Raw genomic sequence first — 22,936 nt, 5'->3', positions numbered from 1 at the left:
TTTGGCCAAACATTTCAACAAAGTCATCTCTTAACAACAAATAATATTGAGCTAGTAAAGAGCATCAAAACGAATACAGGGATTAGAAAAGAGAGGTTTGTCGTAACGAGACTGAATACCTTAGCCCCCAAATCCAAAAATAAACGAACAATAAACCTGTTCGAAAAAGCACATAAAAATTTGCTTGACGCCTTCCTGAGAGACAATCTCTACTCTTTCCTAATTAACAATATAAGTCTACTCAGATGCGACTTAAATTCAAATTCAAAAAAATTGTATCGACAGGAGTTGAGAGATCTACGCCAAATTAATTAACAAACGACGGAACTGATCCCCCTTGGTACACAAAACGAGTTAGAACTCTGTTGCACAAACAACGAAAAAAGCAGGCAAAATTTAAAAGAATGCAAAATCCGCAAGATTGGCGATATATTACGGAGGCTCGAAATTTAGCGCGAACTTGAATGCGAGATGGTTACAGTACTTTTCATAACGAGACTTTGTCTCGAAATCTCACAGTTAATACAAAGAGATTCAGGTCGTATGTAAAGTATCCTAGCGGCAAGACACAGCACTACCTCCACTGCATAAGTGGCAATACTACCGATGAAATCGTCACTATGACACAGATATTAAACTTTACCTTCCCAATTCTTTCATCAAAGCAGACGAAGTAAATATTCCAGAATTCGAATCAAGAACAACTGCCAACATCATTAAGTTAGAATTAGATATCCTCGGAGTAGTGAAGCAACTTAAATCACTTAATGAAAGCAAGTGTTCCAGTACAGGCTGTATACTAATTAGATTCCTTTCAGAGCATGCTGACGCAATAGTTCCATACTTAAAAATTGTATACAACCGCTCGCTCTACGAAAGATTCGTACCAAAAGACTGGAAAGTTGCACAGGTCGTACCAGTATTTAACAAAGGCAAAAGGAATAATACACTAAATTACAAGCTCATATAATTGACGTCGATATGCAGCAGGATTTTGGAACATATATTATGAATTACACCGAAGAGAACTATCTGTTGACACACAGACAATATGGATTTAGAAAACATTATTCTTGTGAAACACAATTAGCTGTTTACTCACACTTAGTGTTGAATGATATTCTCAAGGAAGTTTAAATTGATTCTGTATTTTTTGATATCCGGAAGGATTTTGACACTGTTCCTCACAAACGGCTTGTAATCAAATTGCATGCTTATAGAATATCGTCTCAGTTATGCGACTGGATTCGTGATTTTTGTCAGAGAGGTCACAGTTTGGGTAAATGAAGGCAAGTCACCGAGTAAAACCAAAGTGATTTGTGGCGTTCTAGGCCCTTTGTTATTCCTTATCTGTACAAACGGTTTAGAAGTCAGTGTGGGCAGCAGTCTAAGTTTGTTCCATGCTGTCGTTAATCGCCTACTAACCTGATGCCGAAGATCAAATCAAATTGCAAAACTATCTAGGAAAGGTATCTGCATGCTGCGGAAATCGGCAATTGACCCTAAATAATGAAAAGTGTGAGGACTTCCACGTGAGTGCCAGAAGGAATCCGCGAAACTTCACTTACACGATAAATCAGTCAAATACAAAGGGTCTAAATTAAACTAAAAACTTAGCAATCACAATTACGAATAACTTAAATTGGAAAGAACACGTAGAAGACACTGTATGGGAGGCGAACCAAAGACTGATATTTATTGGCAGAACACTTATAAGATGCACCAGATGTACTAAATAGACCGCCTACACTATGCTTGTCCATAATCTCTTGGGGTGCTGCAGCACGGTGTGGGATTAAAAGGAGTGCATCGAGAAAATTCAAAGAAGATTACCACGTTTTGTATTATCGAGAAGCAGGCCAGAGAAGTTCACGGACATGATACAGTATTTGGGGTGGACATTCTTAAATGAAAATCCTTTCTCGTTGCGACGGGATCTTCTCACTAAATTTCAGTCAACAACTTTCTCCTCCGAATACGAAAATACTTTGTTGACCCCAAACTACATAGAGATAAATGATGATCACAATAAAATAACGGAAATCAGAGCTCGTATGGAAAGCTGTAGGTGTTTTTTTTTTTTTTTTTTTTTTTTTCTTCGAGCACTGCTCGATAGCGGAATAATAGAGCATTCTTGTGAAGGTGGTTAGATGAACCCTCTGGCAGGCACTTAAGCGACATTGTTCGTGAAATTCATTGAATTTTGACATTTTCTGTGTTCTACTCGATAGTGTACTTGGGCTTTTCTTGAACATTTTGGTATATAATACATTAACAACAGACAATTGTTAGACCTTCAAATAATATTTTGAATGTTGACGTGTGACTGTTGAATATCGCGGCTACGCATATACTGTCACAGTTGGGCAGACATATCTTGGGAACTACTCAGTCTAGAAGGGTGTGAATTGCTTTGTTATGTGCGTACTGCTTCGTCTCAGAAGTGGCACTACGAATAAACAAATCAGTCCTTTATTTCTGATAGTAGTTTTCGTTGAAAGAAGTGTGATTACTGGCTATTTTTGTAGTAAGCTAACTTCTATTGCTTTTACAGGAATAGTATGATAAGCCCACTAGCGGTAACTGTGACAATTCAGAGAAGAAGAAAAGAGCTGTGTGGAGCACTTTGTTTTAATCGAATATCAACCGATGAAAAGCCATGTCATGCTTTTTGTCCACCTCCACCAAACACTTGGTGTAAATATAGGCAAGCTGAATTTTCTGCCACTCTGCATGAGTTTACACATAAACATTCTCTTACTTTGGCAGTAATGGAGGCAATCAAACCTATTTACAGATTTGAAAAATCCTGAGCTACTGAAGAAGAGCTTACATGGGAAGACCCAGAATGTGAATGAGTCCTCCAAAAATCTTGTGTGGTGCTGTGTACCTAAAAATGTATTTGTTGGCCTTATGACTCTAACGTTAGCAGCGTCTGATGCTGTAATAACTTTTAATGGTGGGAACTATGAAAGAATTAAGATTCTGGAGAAGTTAGGTGTATGATTTGGACAGAACACAGTTAAAAGGACTGCGGGAACTGGATGTGCTTCGTGTACGTGAAGCAGAGTTAGCTGCTCAGCAAACGACAAAATAAGCAAGAAAGAAAAGCACTGGGCTGTTGTGACACTGAAGAAGACACTGACTATGGGCCAGCGCAATTCTAGTGCATAAAAGACGCAGAAATGTAAGTCTGTATAAGAATTTGTAATAAAAAATTTTAAACCTCAATATCTCTGAACTACATTTTCTGCAATAAATAACCCGCTATCTAAAAAAGCACTGATGGTAGAGACATGAAATTGTCACAGCATGACAAGTGTTAGGTTCAACACTTATGGAACTGGAATAATTAAAATATGCTGAGTTGTTTTGTTTTTATGTTCATTTATTTACAAAATTCTGTCAAAAAAATTGCGTGCCTTTTTCGAAAAAAAAAGATAACATGCCCCTCAATACAATTTTAGTAATAATTCTAGTTCAGTGTATCTAGAAAGGTGCAGTCAATAATTATGGAAAATTGTAAGTTTCCAAATTATGGGTCACACAATCCGATAATTTAACATCGTTGGCGGTATAGGACATATAATGTCACCTTAAATGTGATTTGAAGAGTATCCATGTAGACGTAGCTACAGATGTCATCATCGTCATCAGCAAATACCTGACGTACAGTTTCGTCTACCGAGCTACTCTTCTTAATTAAATAAGCTGGTCACCATCTACCTGTGCCTTCGTGCAGTCCTGCAGTCGATCTACTATTGATAAGCAAATGACTCCCATGGCTAATGTTGTCAGGGCAATTATCTAGAAAATATGGACTTACGAACTAGTGGTTTAAAAAATTAGGGGTGCTAAGATCTAAAAGTTCCACAAGAACAGGACATAATATATTCGGAACAATTTTTTTTTTTTACACTGGTACAACTATAGTGAACAGTACTGTTTCATTTATAAAAAATACCAACATTAGACTGATTGCAAGACGCCGTCTCGAGATAACAAACCCTTTTGTCGTTTCTCTTAATCGTGTCAAAGCGGCCGACAAGGAAACAAATCGTTTTCCATGAAATACCTAACGGAATTTTTCACGCAATGGATCATCTGATAAAAAATAAAGCCCTCGTAACTTAGTTACGTGTGACGGTTATTACTAAACCAAAACATTAATGTTTGGGATACCTTATCTGTCTACTGAATTGATAGTTTTGGTCCAGATTATACTCAATTTTACTTACTGTTTGCGAGTACACAAACGCAGGAATCGTGTATTAATGTTATTAATCCAATAAAAGCAAATCAAAAGAAAATATATGTAGTTGAAGGCAATCTAACTGAATCTTAGGTCTGCCTGACAAGCCCACAAGAAATGTCTAAGGCAAGAGTGACGATCAAATCAAATGTTGCTCCTCCCCCCCCCCCCCCCCCAAGCTGCATAATCACTGTAGGTGCATAACCATTACTCTTACCGTACTGGGAAGTAAAGCATGTGTTCCACACGCAAATATTGAAACGCACTCAGTGATGGATAAGCTCAAGGCCACAAGACCAGAAATCGAGTCGCATTAACTAACCAAGTTTAAAATTAATCGATAGAAATTTGCAAGGCCACAAGACCGGAAATCAAGTCACAGTGACTAATTAAGTTTAAATATAATAGATCGATATTTGCTAACCATGTGATAGCCTAAGTGTCATGCTATTCTCACGAGAATCTACGGTTGCGATCGACTAGACGTGCGTCCACTGCAGCCTGATGGCAGAAAAAGCCCATCAGAAATAGAGTGGCAAGCTGATTCTCGAATACAAGCCCGCAGCTCTCGTCTCCATCACGCTCCACTGAGTCTCCCTCCTCTTCCCCTGAACAAATGTGATCATTCAAAATTTTCATCCCTCTCTTCGCCACAGAGTCTCTCGCTGTTTTCTGCGCAAGCTCTACTCCACCTTTGAGAAGCCATGGCTGAACAATGTCCAATAAAACTCTTAGAAACAGAGCTCATACATCCCTCCTAGCAGATATTTTTTAAACCACCAAATGAGGTGCTCCCCTGCATCGTGCTGGAAAAATTTGCTGCTTGCATGGCTTAGCGACCCGATGGCGCCAGTGCAGCTTTCCCTCTCCGTCTTTTACTAGGATGGCTGTCTCGGAAGGCCTGCCAGCGAAACGCACTATCAAGAAGTTTTTTCAACTTGGGTACAGCAGTTTGTAAAAGAATTTATTTTGAATTGACCGGATGCATAGCACTGTTCCCAAAATGAACTTTTTAGAAAGTCAGTCCTGCCATGCTGGCTGCAACACGCCATTCCAAAGACATGGAGCTGCACAAGACTGCCCGGCACCTCAGTGCCAAAGCGGCGTCCCTTACAGAGACCACCTGTGGAAGTGGTTAAGCAATGCCCTCCACTGGGATGGGACCCCCGTAAGGCCGCTGTCACACACTGACCACTCGTCTGATACGTGCCGAGTAGGATTGTCCGAACCCGTTGGGCGATGGGTAAACCCATCCAGTAACGGCCTGACCATTGTTCTGACTCGCTCGACGAACCACACACCGACCCATCTGACTGTGGGTAGCCGCTTTGCAGACTCCAACTGCCTGCTCTGAGTAGGGGCTGGCATGTAACGGTCGGGCTAGCAGGTAGAGGTCTGCCGTGAAATAGACACACCAGGAATAACAGTCCGATCGCTACAAAATCGCCCATGCACAGATGAACGGGTAAGGCACACCTGCGTAGTAGAGAGGGTAGAGGGGATTGGCCGACTAATCGGCATGCGTATGGACGGAAATTCTGGCAATGGGCGGCGCTGTAAGCGTCTTGACGGGAATGAGGTCGGCTACCAATGACAAATACAGCGCTCTATCAAAGCTGTGATTTGAGTTTCGCATTACGCCATGTGTATTGTTCAATGTGCTTGACTGTTCGGCTGTCAACAGTCATGGCACTGTTAGTTAACTAAGCCTATCCACCATGGCATGGTCGAACTACATCGGATGGGAAAAACCGGATTTTAATTGGACTGGTGACTAATACGGCGTAAAAAGCAATAAAGCATCTGGCTGTCACTGTCGTGAGGCTGTCGCTAGACATGTTCAGTATGCAGTCCATCGTTTTCTGCCACAAGTTGGAATCGAGAAACAGCATGTTCCAGAACAGATAGGAGTGCCTCGGGAGTCACGTTCAGAATGCGATGAGCAGTGCATGTCTTCCATTCAGCTCAGTTCGTAATTTGAGAACTCAACACAGCCAGAAGTCACACAGCCGGAAGGCCACGCTGTAGGGAAAGGACGGCTGATAAGTCTACCATTTCCGAACTGCCTGTGCAGCAGCCACTTCACTGGCTGCGCATTGTGCGGAGGAGCGCCATCTTGTATAAAAATGATCCTACCCACACATACACGCTGTTGGAAGGATGGAATGACGTTGAAGCGCAAAAGATTCGCAGAACGCTCACCAGTGAGGGTACAGGTAACCGGACCCGCAGGACCCATCTCCTCGAAAAATTACGGCTCTATGATAAACAATGGCGCAAACCCGTACCACACAGTCAACTTTGGAGAATGGAATGGCGTTGGCTGATGTGTGTGCGGATTTTCCGTTGCCCATATTCTGCAGTTCTGCGTACTGACAAGTGCTTCGATATGGAAATAGGCTTCGTCTGGACACAGAGCGTTCCATGGCCATTCATTGTCATCTTCCACTGCGAGCAAGAAATTCCAGAGATAACGTTTGTCTTGCCGGTGCCTCAGCAGAAAGCAATTCCTGAAAATGGATGATTTTGTGTGGATACCAATGAAGGCTTAGTTGTTTTGGGGGAGGAGACCAAACGGCGAGGTCATCGGTCTCGTCGGATTACGGAAGGATGGGTAAGGAAGTCGGCCGTGTCCTTTTCAAAGGAACCATCCCGGCATTGGCCTGAAGAGATTTTTATGGAAATCACGGAAAACCTAAATGAGGATGGCCGGACGCGGGATTGACCAATGAAGGATGTTTCGTAGGATATTATGCACCGTTCTCGCAGGCATGTCCGACCTTTAGACTAGCCTCGTGGTCTGTGGAGTCTTGTCACGGTCCACCCGGTTACCCCCGTCGGAGGATCGAGTCCTCCCTCGGGCATGGGTGTGTGTGTTGTCCTTAGGGTAAGTTAGTTTAAGCTACATTACGTAGTGTGTAAGCATAGGGACCGATGACCTTAGCAGTTTGGTCACATAAGACGTTACCACAAATTTTTCCGACCTTCAGGGAATTCCGCGTGCTCGGTATGTTTGCACGTCACTGCTCCACAGTCCTGCACTGCTGTGACCACCTCGTCGACAGAAGTTAGATCAGCTGCTCTCTTCCCTCTGCTACAATGCCCTTCAATCCAATCTTTTGGAATTTTTGAATCGGTTTACAAAGGAAACTCGCCATCGCTCTCTCCCCTCCCCCCCCCCCCCTTGAGATTTAGATTGTCCAGTGGACAACCCATCAAAATCTGAACACAGATCAAGCATGAAAACAGAAATAACGTGTACTGAAATGTGAAAAAAGAAGCAAAATCGAAACAGTGAACGTTCGAGGCCCAAGATGTGCAACTTCGAGCGAAGGTGAATAGCGTCGGCGTCGTGGTTGGGTGGTCAAGGTGTTGGACTATAGATCGGGAAATCCGTGATTAAATTTCCTTCGTTCTCTATTATTATTATTTTTTTCGCAAATTTCCGTCAGGTCACTGACGTCTCTGTTCTACTTCAGTAGTCTTGACAATTGTCGTACAATACACTGAATATCATATGAGTCATGTGGTAAGAATATACTACCATCGCAAGTAAATGAGATGGATAGTGAAAGCAGGCGAGCTACCGTATGGACCTCTCACAGAGATGACAACAACAAATAAACGGGTATGAACTATGTTACAACTAATTTATTCAAGTTCCAATGCGGAACGCAAGAGTCATAAGATGTAGTACTTGCGTGGAATAAATAGGATGTACGTACATCTGGCCGCCCCTTCCTTATTGTTGTGGACTGGCAAGACAGCCAATCCACAGTGACGGGTAGCCGAAAGGCACGCGTTTAAGCTCACGCAGGCTGGCTTGAGGTCTGGAACAGTTAAAGGATTTGAGTCTAGCAAATAAAGTACGTAGCTATTGGAATACTTAACTTTAATCCATAATTGGTGAACATCGGTCTGACGGTACATACATCACAAGATAAATAGCAATTGATAATGGCGCCTTGCTAGGTCGTAGCAAATGACGTAGCTGAAGGCTATGCTAACCATCGTCTCGGCAAATGAGAGCGTAATTTGTCAGTGAACCATCGCTAGCAAAGTCGGCTGTACAACTGGGGCGGGTGCTAGGAAGTGTCTCTAGACATGCCGTGTGGTGGCGCTCGGTCTGCAATCACTGACAGTGGCGACACGCGGGTGCGACGTATACTAACGGACTGCGGCCGATTTAAAGGCTACCACCTAGCAAGTGTGGTGTCTGGCGGTGACACCACACATACACCATGCAAACGGACGTTAAACCACGACACTGACACGTCAGTGACGGAACGGACAGTTTATAACTTACTGAAACTAAAAAATTAGGAACGAGGGTGATTTGAAGATGGATATCGCCCTGCCCTTCGCAGTCGAACACCGTGACCACATGACCACGACGCCGTGACTATGTTTACTCGATTTAGCACATCTTGAGCATGGAGTGTTCACTGTTTGATTTTACTTCTTTTTTCAAAGTTCAGAACACCTTATTCCAGTTTTCATGCTTGACGTGTGTTCAGTTTCTGGCGGGCCGTCCACTGGGCCGTTTTATCACTAAATCCGAGGGGAGTGTTCAGAAATGTTCAAATGTGTGTGAAATCTTGTGGGACTTTACTGCTAAGGTTATCAGTTCCTAAGCTGACACACTACTTAACCTAAATTATCCTAAGGACAAACACACACACCCATACCCGAGGGAAGACTCGAACCTCTGCCGGGACCAGCCGCACAGTCCATGACTGCAGCGCCTGAGACCGCTCGACTAATCCCGTGCGGCTGAGGGGAGTGCGATCTGGAGTTTTCCTCGTTATCAGACATCAGACCAATGTCTTTTTCCATACTCTCGAGTTTCCGGAACGTCTGCAGGGCTACTGGCGCACAGTCACCGTTCTTGCAAAAGGAGCTTGACCAGCAGCGCGCGATCTTTCGAGGAGACAATCATGCTGGGCACCTCGAACGCCAACTGAGTATCAGCCACGGGTTGTGCGTTTGTGTATATACTGACGCTTACAGCGCTATCTATAGGTCAAATGGTCGCAATTTTTTTTTATTCCATGGCCTTTCCCTCTGCGACAATAATGTGTTGTTAAAATTTGACGCCATCCTGAGCACTGGTTCTCTTTTTGCAGCGTTTTGTAACTGGAAATTTAATTGCGGACACCCTTTATCTAACTAGAATGTAGCTTCATTCAAACTGATTGATTTACTGTGTTTCGAAATAGATACATATTCTATAAATTTATTTCTGGTTGTTTTTCCACTGACAGAATGAATTGAGAACTTTGACGGGAGTTGTGAACACAACTAAAGGTCACCTGCATCCCGATATTGTTCCTCACTACTACCGAAAACAGGTGTTTCAGCTCGACGGGCGGTTATCGCCATGGAATGGAAGTAATGGAAGTGCTAAGAGCGGTCACGGCCACTCAGAGTGCAAGAGGGGGGCAGAAGTTGAAAAACTGTTAAGAAAAACCAGCTGCATGCCGGTAATAATAGAACAGTGTGACGCGCTTGAGTCTTTTTCGAGGCATGCAGTCCTGGCCTGACGACACGCGTTTGGTTCCTGTCGCACCGTATGTTAATTTGCTTGATTACCACCATCAGCGCGTTCGGGAACGCAGTTAAGAACATCAGTGTACTCGTCCATTTTTGAAGTGAATGCGTATTACACTTCGAATTATTAACAGTGCCCAGAAATCTCGACATGTGGGGTTCCGCGTGTATTTTGCAAGGGACGGATCAAAAATCGGAACATCACCCGCAAAAAAGGACACCTGGCAACACTATTCGTTGTTTCTTACAGTTTGAGGACGGGCGACGGCAGGGTATTAGCAACCAGTTTAGACCACAGAGAAACGTTTTATGCCCCACGATCCGAAAGGATACTCAGCAGACTGTCCATAGGTAATATAATACCTTACGTTATGACAAATGCAGTAACTTAAAGTAGTACTAACTTTCTGGTACCTTCTATTTAAAATTTAAAATCATAGTACCACGGATAAATGAACACTGACATAAATGTTTAAACCGACTGCATAATTAAAGGAATCATGAGAACCACTTTCAACGGCATGAGTATCCAATACGTAGTTACTGGCGCTTTGTTTTCAACTGAAATGCTGCTGCGTGTTAGAGTGAGGCGTTGTACCCGTAGATAGCACTCATGGTAAGTGTGCGTATGTTTACAAACAACGTCCGATCGGTACACGAACATTCTCAATAGCACAATAACATCTCATACCTGCAAGAAACACTGGGGTGATGCAACACTTTTGTTGTGTGTGCAATAATTTGTGCTCAACTCGCATATTTACGAATAAAATTTAAATATTTTCTTGTCTAAACTTCGTGTGCAGATAACGATACAGCAGAATTCCAAATTGGCGATATTATTGAAACTAAATTTTGTTAGACTTCACCTCCACATATCAGATGGAACTAAAATAATACGTTAAAAAATATGACTGAAGCAGTCCCTTCAAGGGTCTCAAAAACGCGGGTGGGCGAGTAGCTGCTGACGTCAAAGCGTGGCATTCCACGTTCCATTACACTGTGGAGCACGAAATGAAGAATCTGACATTTCTCATTTTTGCCTCGTGGGTCGAATCGTGGCCAATGAGACGCGACATCGTTTTTACCTCACAAGAAGGACTGAGGAACTGCCATATCGTATTGAATTAAACTATGTATTTGGTGGGTTTTCTTTATTACAAAGTACGTTGTATGAATCTAAGCTGTTTGAAAGCATCGGTAAATTGCGCCTCTCTCGAAAATGCATCATTTTAGCTACGATTCGTATAATAAAGTGACGTGTAACTACTTACTGGTAGATAAGGGCTTTTTGTACCTGATGTTTTTAATTTTAAAGCTTGTGTGCTATGAAAGTTTACCCTTGGCTACAGTACAAAGATGATACAAACTCGTGCAATATGTAGTAGTTAAATATTAAATAATGAGAGTTCTAGATACAGTCTTCAGACAGTATATGCTATACAGGGTAAAGCGAAATTCGCGCACTCGGGCCTCGCAGAAGACCTCTCGCATGCCAACAATACAAAATTGTCTCTCACAAAAGCCGGTCGTGGTGGCCGAGCGGTTCTCGGCGCTTCAGTCCGGAACCGCGCGACTGCTACGGTCGCAGATTGGAATCCTGCCTTGGGCACGGATGGGTGTGATGTCCTTAGGTTACATAGGTTTAAGTAGTTATAAGTTCTAGAGGACTGATAACCTCAGATGTTGAGTCCCATTGTGCTCAGAGCCATTTGAACCATTTGAATCTCTCACAAAATTTCGTCCGGCGAGTACATCCGGCGTAAAAAGGACGTTAAACAGCGTGTCTGGCAACACTGTAGCTACATGTGTGCTAACTACTTCTGTCAGTACACCGTAGGTGTTCTATACAGTTGGTGTAGTGCATAGAGTTTTTGGTTAGCATGCAGGAGGTCGTTAATTCGATCCTGGGATGAGACATACGTTTCTTATTTGGTAGATGTAGTCCAGATGGTACGGTACCTGGCTCTTAATCGTCAATAGTGATTGCACGGTGTCCTCTAGAAAATACTTGCACTTACATGCTACAATCGTAGAAATGGAAGATTGGTCAGCTTGAAAGAAGTTCATTCCACGTCGTGGTCGTGAATTTATTCTCACCAGTTCATCTACTAGATGCGAAATCTGTTTTCTTTTTACCTTCTTCCAGTCCTCCCAGAGATTAGTACCAACTATTATTCTTGCCGCGTTCAGATGCATTACACTTCGTTAGGGACTTACGTTACCAGTGAGACTAGCAGGGTACTTTGTGAATAATGTCCAAACTCGGTTACTATTTTATGTGTTATCACCATAGTATCACTATTTATGCCTTCCAATATTGAGTCTAGTAACCGCATGCTGTTTAGTATGTATCTCAATGCATTATTATTATTATTATTATTATTATTATTATTATTATTATTCTATCGATGGGTTCAAAAATGGCTCTGAGCACTATGGGACTTAACTTCTGAGGCCATCAGTCCCCTAGAACTTAGAACTACTCAAACCTAACTAACCTAGGGACATCACACACATCCATGCCCGAGGCAGGATTCGAACCTGCGACCGTAGTGGTCGCGTGGTTCCAGACTGTAGCGCCTAGAACCGCTAGGCCACTCCGGGCGGCTCCATCGATGGGGTTGTGGAGACATCACGTCTATTACCGTTAGGGAAACAATGTAATTCGAAACCGAAAATTTTACAATTAGCGGTGTCGGTATGAATCATATAGAACGATATCTGTCAGAGGGCTTATGCGCGTTAGGTGGACCAGCGCGCAGGACTGACGCCGTGTTTATACTGTATGCGCCGTCCGCCAGACAGGGACTAGTTGCGAGCGGAGTAGCGCGCCCGTGACAGGCTACAACGTACAGGCGTACACGTATCGAATTGTTTTATTGTAAACCTCCAAATCAGTGTAACAGACGTATAGCATACACAAACGGTGAACGTGTGGATATGCTTCTGGTCCTTTGTGCATCTGGTAACCGGGCTGGTGCCGCTCGTGATTGTGCTGCTAGATATCCTCGTCGACGCCATCCAGATAAAAATGTGTTTCATCTTCTGGACTTGCGCCTTTTGGAGTCAGGTTCTCTCCTTCCACCATCGCGTAACAGTGATCGCCCACGGACTCGCCGTACTCCGGCTACTAAGGAAGCCATTCTGGAGCTCATACACCAAGAACCTCCACGAAGTACACGTAGCCTAGCAAGGCAGCTGGTGTCTTGCAACGCACAGTCGTTAACGTGCTGCACGAGCATGGTCTGCACCCCTATCATTATGCTTTCACGCAACACCTGCATCCTGCAGATCGCCACCAGCGTGAACGGTTCCAATAACAACAGGGGGCCAACGATGTCTTTGTGAACACCGTAATATGATCGGATGAAGCAGCATTCACTCGTGAGGGTATCTTCAATATGAACGATGCGCACCATTGGTGTGAGGTTAACCCGCACGTCATCTGCGACCGTGGATTTCAAGTTCGCTTTGGTATCAACGTCTGGGCTGGAATATTGGGCGAGAGGTGTTTGGGACCCTACATGTTGCCTGACAGACTGACTGCACGGATCTCGCGGTTCTAGGCGCGCAGTCCGGAACCGCGCGACTGCTACGGTCGCAGGTTCGAATCCTGCCTCGGGCTTGAATGTGTGTGCTGTCCTTAGATTAGTTAGGTTTAAGTAGTTCTAAGTTCTAGGGGACTGATGATCACAGCTGTTAAGTCCCATAGTGCTCAGAGCCATTTGAACCATTTTGACTGCACGGAGATATCATGCATTTCTCTGGTGTGCTGGAAGATGTTCCACTACACGTTCGGCAGAGGATATGGTTCCAACATGATAGTACACTTCCACACTCTGGAACTAATGTGCGACGGTATTTGCACAGAACATTTCCAAGGAATTGGCTCCGACGTGGAGGTCCATTTGTATGGCCACCGCATTCACCTGACCTAAAACCCCTGGATTTCTTCCTGTGGGACACCTGAAGGGGCACATGTACTCTACTTCGTCTACGAATGTGGAAGAATTGGTAGTGCGTGGTCATGCTGCTCTTGCTACTGTGAACGCAGCTTTGCTGCGAAGAGTCCAGAGCTATATGATCCGACGGGTTGCGCAATGTTTAGACGTGCAGGGAGATCGCTTTGAGCATCTGTTATTGTGAGAGCAACGTGTTGTGTTGTAAAGGTCATGCAGTGATTAATATGGACATTATTATCGTCACTGGTTGCTAATGAGCGACATCTGAGCGCTCATATTACATGTAGTACAAATGACAAGTAGGTGTTGTGTTATTATACTGTGCTCTCATTTTTAGCATCTAGACATTGATATTGTTTTTGTAGTTATTCTGTCCTACAAGACGTCATTTGTTTCACCTGTCTATTTCGTGTGTGTGTAACCACGTATTTATTACGTTCAGCGTTACAAAATGCTGTAAATTTAGGATACATGTGACCTAATAAACGGTGTATATTAGAGTATGAAATGTCAGAATGAAATTAGCAAAAAAAAGCACCCCAACCAAGGATAGAACCTTCGACCTCCTGCATGCTAACCCAAAACTACCCTCTGCACCAACTGTACAGGACGAAGAACTTTAGCTGACGGAGGTAGTTACCACACATTTGGTTACAATGTTGTCATATTGACACTGTTTAAAGTCCTTTTTCTGCCGGATGTACTCACTGGACGAAACTTTGTGACAGACATTTTTTTTATCGCTGGCATGTGAGAAGTCGCGCTGCGAAGCCCGAGTACGTGAATTTCGATACACCCTGTCTATTCAGGTGTACCTGCCGGTCTGAAGCCGTACATTAGTTGACAGCTTCTCCACTTCGTCCCAAATTTTTTCTTGGTCTATTTTTTTATTAATGTAATAGTATTATTGCCTACAATAGTCTATGACATTTGTTATGAATACTGTATTTGGTGCAATTCTTTCTGCAAAGGCCAACGTCTGGTAAGTTTCCCCACTGTCCAAAAATGTCAACGTAAATGACACTTTATGTCGGAAACGAAACACAAGTTACATGCTGGAAGTTCTTGATATAATGAATCTTCGTGTAAAATACATAAACCTATCACAATGTCAAAAATTTCCAGTCAACCGGTTGCAAATAGGATTTAAAATTCATGACCAGTTAAAGAATTTTCTATTTGCAACCGGTTGGCTGGAAATTTGTGTCATTGTAATTAATTATAGTTGCTGATCACAGCCTTGTTCAAAAAATTTATATACCTAACACTTGGTTTTATGGGCTACCTCATGTTTATATTTAGTAGGTAAATATCATTTTCAATGATGCTGAGCAGCTTACAAAAATCGCCTCTTCCCCTCAAACGAAATTACTGAAAGAAATCTCGATCTTGAAATATATCTGATGAATACGTTACTTCTGAGTGAGGGCAGTCGATACAACATCTAGAATATCGATATTATGAATGCACAAACTGACATTATACTCAATGCTTTAACTATGTCCAATTTAAAACCGTAAATGAGGTGAGAATTCGAGCAAATAATTACTTCTGTTAGTGTGTAGGCCAAATGGTTGTACAGTATTTTTCATCGACGAGTCATGAACCTTCTTCGCTATTTCCTTAGTTTTTCTTCGACAGCCGCTAACAGAGTTAACGTGCGTCAGTTTTCGTAAAGAAATTGTGTGATTTTCACGCCAGAGGCCACGGACTGCCGCTGAGAGCGCTGAGGTAAAAAATCACGACGTGGAGCACGTTCCGTGGCATGTAACAGGTCACTCCAGAGGTTGCAGGAACCACGACGGACACCACACCCTGCCTGCTGCGCGATGAACGTATGAATGTACGAGGATGGCTTTAGTGCCGCTGAGCAGGGACCCCCAAGCTACGGGTCTCGCGCAGTCATAAGGTGGCTCTGCTTGTGAGACAGTGTGGTAGTTGCAAACTGCAGTAAAATTGTATATGCTACAAGGGAAATAGTGCTTAGTTTGGATGCAGATGTGCCCCAGTTCATGGCCCCGCGTTGCTGTAGTTCTGTTTCTTCTGGACGTGCGTGCGTTGCGTGTGCGCAGGCGCGCAGCGGGTCGTCGTCGCCGGTGCAGGCGTCGCAGCGGGCGCACTGCGGCAGCATCCTGGCGCCCGTGGCGCTCTGCCTGCTGCTGATGGTGTGCTACATCTGCGCCGGCGCCGCCGTGCTCAACCGCCTCGAGCACTGGTCCTTCCTGGACGGCTCCTACTTCTGCTTCATGAGCCTCAGCACCATCGGCTTCGGAGACCTCCTGCCCGGCGTCTCGCCGCCGCGGGCCGCCAACATCACAGCCTACGGTGGGTGCTCGTTTCCATTCCTTCATCTACCGAGGCACTGTTAGCATGGGAAGAAAACATTGTGTGACGCAGGTATATAACAGTCACCGTCGTCAACTGCTACTCATAGTATACACATTTTCGCCTAATTTGTCTCATCTGTATTATTTACACGACTGCAAAATGCGAGTTTTGGATTAAAACTGCAGTGACATGCAGACATGGTACGGCATAGGAGCTGGCGAGTCTGCCAGATCTTGCGTGTCTGTGGTATGCAGTTTTCATGTGTGCTTTACATTAATGAGCCGAAACATTATGACCACCTGCTTAATAGCATGTTTGTCCATCTTTCGAACGAAATGCACCAATAATTGTGCGTACAGGCTTCCGACAGTTTGTTGGTAGTATTGTGGAGATGTGTGGCATTATATGTCTACGCACAGGTCATGTAATTCGCGTAGATAACGGGTCACTCATCTGCGTACGCGGTGATGGCACCCGGCAGCAACCTTGATGGGTTCCACAGAATTTACATCATGCGAATTTGGTCATCGAGACGTCAGGGTGAGTTCACTGTAATGCTTCTCAAACCGCCGTAGCACGGTTCTCGCTCCGAGATACGGGTTGTTATACTGCTTAAAAACGACATCGCCGTCGGGGTAAATATAAAGCATGAAGGGATAAAAGTGGGTCTCAGCTGTCAGCATGTCTTCGTTTGCTAGCACAGGTCTCATGCAAGCGCAGGAGAATGTCTCCCATAGCTTGCGTCCGTGACGCGCTGCACTTTTCGAGCCGCCGTTCATCTCAATGACGCAGTTAGTAAAACCACTATTGACCTAGTTTAGCAAAACTGTGATCCACCCGAAGACCCAATACGTTCTCATTGATCGACGGTTGAATCCCAATAGTCCCGTGCCTACTGCAAAGTTAACTGACGAAGTTGTTGGGTCAACACGTGAACACGTGGGCGTGATCTGATCCGTTGCTCCATGTCCATCAAGGTACGATGAACGGTTTGCTCCAAAACACTTGTACGTCCACCAGGATTATGCTCTTTCAGAAAAGATGCCAGAGATCTCCATTATCCTACTTTACAGAGCAAAGAAGCCTCCGAACCCCTCGTGATGACTGGGTGTTGTGTGATGTCCTTAGGTTAGTTAGGTTTAAGTAGTTCTACGTTCTAGGGGACTGATGACCATAGCTGTTAAGTCCCATAGTGCTCAGAGCCATTTGAACCATTTTTTGAACCTCCGAACCCCACCTTGTGAAGAGTCGTTCAAAATATTACCTAGGGAGCATTGTACACGCGATGTCGTGTTTTACAAACCCTGTTCAACATAATAAAGCATTTATGTCCTCCACCGGCGCATGTGTGGAATACCATGCCCCTGAGTTCGTGACAAACGCTACCCACACAAAACAAATTGTCAAGACGTGGTGTCATTTTACGTAACGTAAGATCATACGAGCGATGACTATTCAGGTACCTTTGATTTGAACTTGAGAGGGTTCAGAACGTAAATATTCTTTCAGCTGAACACCTGAGGGAAAACCACAACTGTAGTCGGCAACTACATACGCTAATGTACGATAAATTTCAAACAGTGAACCATAGTTGGAAGGACCCCAATTGCAAAAGCCAAAAAAATTATACTTGATAATCATCTACAGCACGAGCTAAGCGGCAGTGCGCGATCTCACCAAACCACGTTGATCCGCATTCACAGCGTCCCATCTCGACTAATGATTCATAACCCTTACGACCATAACGAGCAAAACTATAGGGCGCAAATTTTAATTCCGTGTTTGCACTAATAGGGTGCCTCATCCGTCGCAGTTTTGTCAAATACACATACTAAGTTGATTAACTGGCTGTGAGCTACTTGATCACTCATGTGTGTCGCCCTTGGTGGAAGTGCGTAAGCATTTAATATCTCAATGGCGTTGAAATCTCAGCCACTTTAGCACCGTGATTTTGGTGTGCGTTAATGTCTTCACTCTTGAAGTCTCGATGTATCAGAGCTTGATGTTGAATGAGCTTCACAAAAGTATCTTCCCTTCTCGTTTTTCACATATGCTGTTATTTAAACTAATTGAATTAACTACCTTTTCCGAGTCTAATCCACTGAAAGTCATGCCACACTTACCACTGAACGCAGATGACAAAACAGTAATCCAGCGTTGGTGATATGGTCAAGGCTCTAAATCTAATTTGTTTTCCATTTTGAGCATCGCACGCTGCTGAGATATCGTCAAAGTCGCATCTACACTGTGTGGACGAACGCTTTGATTTCTTGTGCAATGGGATGAATTCGAGATGGTGGACTAACTACACACTTGTGACGTTCGCCGAAGATGTAGTTGATTTTAGTGAAAAATGTAATTTTGTTAAGGTGGTAGATGTCGCAAAATTACGCAAGTAAAGTGCCATTTTTGCCTGCGGTAGGTATATTTTTATGTGGCTCTATTAAGTAGTGGTGGTCTCGAGCACGTTCAAATGAGAAAGCTGGAAGAAACGCCGTCAATATATTGGCTTCGCACGGTTTATCACCAGTGGAAATTCATTCAGTGTTGATAAAGCCTTCTTGTTAATTTTCAATAGTTAATAAATGGGTGGGTAGCCTCAGTCATACCATACCTCACTTGAACGATGTGAAGAAAGACCCAAACCTGCAGATACCGTTGATAATATCGAGGAAACGCTCAACATAACATAAGACGATCGAGAGTTAATGATGTGTGCAATAGCAGGCCCCAGCAGCATATCGAGGAAATGCGATTTTACATGAAGAATTTGTGCTACTTGTTGATTGTATTTGTCGACTGCTAACAAAAATAAATACGAGGAGGAATTTGGACAATTTTTGAAAGAATACTATTGATCATTCGCGCCGCGTTCCTTGTTGGAGAATACGTGGGTTTACCATTCCATACCAGAAATTAAACAGCAGTCATTAGCAGCGACGGAAGCCTGTTGCTTTGAACTAAATAAGCTGACGTGTCTTTCATCTGTCAAATGGATGACCAGTCTTTTCTTGGGTTATCGATTCTCTTCCGTGAGATGAAAAATAATTGTCGAACCCAATGACTTCCGGAGCAGCTGGATGAAAACATACACAAAAAAGGACTTGATCACAATGCACTTACTCCCCAAGGGCCTTTGGCAGTAGTAAACGTGAAGGATTTGACTCCGAAGTGCTGAAACATCCGTACTTATAACGGAACTTTCAAAGCCAGCCCGAGGCATTTTCACATTGTCGCTGTGAAGTATGGGTTGAACGTAGAGGAGCAGCCAGTGTCTGCCATGTGCATGGATGTTGTAAAGTCCGACGCTACGATCTGATAAGCAACACACCTTCCATCCACCAAACATTGTGTAGAAGGTTAGATATAACATAGGAAATGAATGCTGTATGATGATCTGAAGTTACACGTCATCTCTATTCTTCCAATAGATGTTCAAAGATAGGAAATTCGGTTTCTTCCTCGATCTTGAACGGAACTACGTATTTTCAGGTCTAGCGCCACAATGGCGTCATTACGTTACCTTGAGAATCGAGGCAGAATGAAACCCTATCAAATAAACACAACACAGTCCAGGTGCTATTTCTTTTTACAGATACAATACTTCAAAAATCACTCTTACGTTTAGAATTTTCCATGAATCCAAGCATCCCCGTTTGTCCTATGTTGCAACATTCCAACATTTCGCTTCACACGTATGTGGGAAGGAAGCCAATTGTCTCTATAATGTTTACTTTTATTTGTTTCAAATGGTGTCACACGTGAAAACCAGTCGTTGCTTATTTCATGAGTTGGTACGGCACTGGAAGCTCTCGTCGCATACTGTCTTAAACGAGGATCCATCTTAGAATACTACACTACACAATACTGCTCGAAGTTATCTCACCGGTTTATTGTTGGCCCTACTGTCATTGCTGGACGTTCATACCTCTCCTTTTCTTATTCCGTTTCCAGTGACCACTTTTGTTTGTAGTCAGTGGCCACGTCATCAGATTTGATGTCGTCGTAACTGATAGAATCATTCATAATTTCCGTGCATTGGTCGCTCGTCAGTTCTCGTTAGCCGCTTGTCTACCGAGAAGTGGGACGATCACCGCCTCTCCCAAGAAGGCTACTTGCCATTTTAACGTGTGTTTTCTTCAGGTCCACTTATAACGAATATCAATGAGATGAAACAATCTACTTCTTGAATGTTATAATCATCCACTTGATGATTCGGAGAGACTTAAGACCCAAGAAGTGAGTTAGTTCGTCTCAAGGAGATATTAACGCACTTACATGTCGTAGACAAAGGTGTAACTTGTACTCTATGAATGTCACAGGGCACATTGAAACAGAACGTATCTGCTCGCAAGCTTGCTGAATGGAAGAAAACTAGCTAAATTGTCTCAATTTAGGGAAAATGTAGAGTAATTCGAGTCTCTGGTCTTGTTTGCATTGCCAAGAATACGTCTACTAGGAGGATAATGCGCTTCCGTTTCCTTCTCAAAATCGTTGATCAGTTTCTCACAGACTGTCAGTCTTTCTTTTCTCAGGAATGGGATCGTCTTCCAGGGCAGCTCTTAAACTCTTTTATTAAGAGTATGCTACAACGTTGGGATGAGTAGCAGGCAGGAATAACCATATCCCACGTAAAATGTTCAATTGTTGAAACTTCCTGGCAGATTAAAACTGTGTGCCGGACCGAGACTCGAACTCGGGACCTTTCGCGGGCAAGTGCTCTAACATCTGAGCTACCCCAGCACGACTCACGCCCCGCTCCGCTGCAGAGTGAAAATCTCATTCTGGAAACATCCCCCCCAGGCTGTGGCTAAGCCATGTCTCCGCAATATCCTTTCTTTCAGGAGTGCTAGTTCTGCAAGATTCGCAAGAGAGGTTCTGAAAAGTGAAGGTAGGAGACGAGGTACTGTGAGAACGGGGTGTGAGTCGTGCTTGGGTAGCTCAGATGGAAGAGCACTTGCCCGCGAAAGGCAAAGGTCCCGAGTTCGAGTCTCGGTCCGGCACACAGTTTTAATCTGCCAGGAAGTTTCATATCAGCGCACACTCCACTGCAGAGTGAAAGTCTCATTCTGTACTATTCTTGTTTCAAAGGTTGTTCTCCGTTATTACTTGATTTTGGATGTGTCCCTTCGGTTCCACTTCCAATTTTATTACAGGTCTTACGTACTGTATATGCCATATATCTTAAGATTAACTTCTCAGCGTCCTACACCCCTTACAACATCTTGTTCACGAAGTATGATCCGGTTCGTCGATTGCCATTAACTTCTGGACCAAACCATTAAAATCAGGCTCACATCCGAGGAAGGAGACAGGAGTTGTGGGAGACAAAATAGCCTCTCGCCAAAGAACGTATCAGGAATGAAAATGCCATTTCTTCACATAAAGCGGTTTCACTACTATTGTGTCCTCTGTATTCTGCTGTATGCCCTAGACTTGCTCCAAGTGCCACATCACGAAAATAACGTTTCAAACATTCATTACGAGGTGGCCAGGGTCGTCATGATCGAGGTCCAAGTGTCACGCGTCATGTTTCATTTATTTGACGCAGAGTTTATGATGTAAGCATAGTGCATGTGAGGTTTTGTTGTATCAATGAAACAATTTTAGGTATGGAAGGAACACTTCGCAACTATACAGAAACAAAGAAAAGTTAGTAAGCCCTTTGTTCCGCGAGATTTACGTTAGATTGCTTTGAACCTATTACATGTTATAATAATACACACAACGACTTCTGTGATTTCAAAAATGCTTCTAAAACAATGTTGTCTAGCTGATGTGTAATGTCTCCTCATGCAGTAGGATCGAAGTGATTCATACTCATCCATCTCAAACAGCTGTTAAAAATTCTTAATTTCAAACAGAAGAATGGAAAAATCTCGCTGTATTCGAGAAAGACGATGACTGATGTAGTCCATGCCGTACTCCATCTGAAAGAGGTACCATGTCTATCAGGTGTGAAACAGAATGACCTGTTGATGATGCCATTTCTGCCTCGACAGCATAGTAAACATTGCATCAGATACAAGAATGGAGTTATGTATGAAACAGAAGTAAATATTGAGATAATTTTTTACTGAATTTAATTTTTTTACTCTTTTGTAAAAAATAAAGAGCTGTAAAAGCAGCTTTTGTTTACTACAGTTCTGTCAGTTAAAACTTCACTGTTGCATTTCTGTACTTTATTATCAGTATTATTGGCACTTTAAACATAAACTTTCTTGTTGGAACTTAGAATCAGTCAGTTTCTTGTACTGTTCCTAGAACATCCTTAATAACGTATTTATTTTTCAAATTTCATTATTTTTGCAATGACAATGTGAGCAACGTAATCTTGAGGTATCAGAATACGTTCTCAGTTTTTCTGGTTTCAGAAAAGTTACATGCATTAAGAGATAGGTTGCGTTTTGATTCTCTTGACAAATGAGAAACCTGACACATCATTAGACATTTCAACTCTTCATTTAACTAAAGAGGTTTACATTTTTAAGTAAACTAATATCCTACTTTCTAGATAAGCTTTTGAAATAACTAAAAATTCCAAAAACATCCAAGAATTCTAGAAAGAAACATTCTGTGTTTATCTTTGGATAATTTCCAGTTTCTTCCCTGAAGGTTACCCCACATGTAAGGGCTTCACCACTCACTATCACAACATGGCTGCTTCTACATCTTAGTTACTATAATTTATGGTCTGAAAGTGACATCACAATAATACACTCCTGGAAATTGAAATAAGAACACCGTGAATTCATTGTCCCAGGAAGGGGAAACTTTATTGACACACTCCTGGGGTCAGATACATCACATGATCACACTGACAGAACCACAGGCACATAGA

The 22,936-nt window shown here is 43.2% G+C and overlaps 1 protein-coding gene across 1 annotated transcript in view; it reads left to right on the top strand.

Annotated features, from left to right (window-relative positions):
• The window catches only part of LOC124712229 (potassium channel subfamily K member 18-like), a 145,267-nt gene that overhangs the window by 97,375 nt on the left and 24,956 nt on the right, over nucleotides 1-22,936 (top strand). Inside the window, exons 5-7 of the mRNA XM_047242523.1 lie at nucleotides 747-785; nucleotides 15,777-15,789; nucleotides 15,896-16,055. Of these exons, the coding sequence (XP_047098479.1) occupies nucleotides 747-785; nucleotides 15,777-15,789; nucleotides 15,896-16,055 (212 nt within the window). The remainder of the gene's footprint in view (nucleotides 1-746; nucleotides 786-15,776; nucleotides 15,790-15,895; nucleotides 16,056-22,936) is intronic.

This window comes from Schistocerca piceifrons, chromosome 8 (genome assembly GCF_021461385.2).
Source record: "Schistocerca piceifrons isolate TAMUIC-IGC-003096 chromosome 8, iqSchPice1.1, whole genome shotgun sequence".
In the NCBI taxonomy this organism is placed as follows: domain Eukaryota; kingdom Metazoa; phylum Arthropoda; class Insecta; order Orthoptera; family Acrididae; genus Schistocerca; species Schistocerca piceifrons.
Note: the sequence above shows the minus strand (reverse complement) of the source record. Positions and strands in the feature narration are given on the sequence as shown.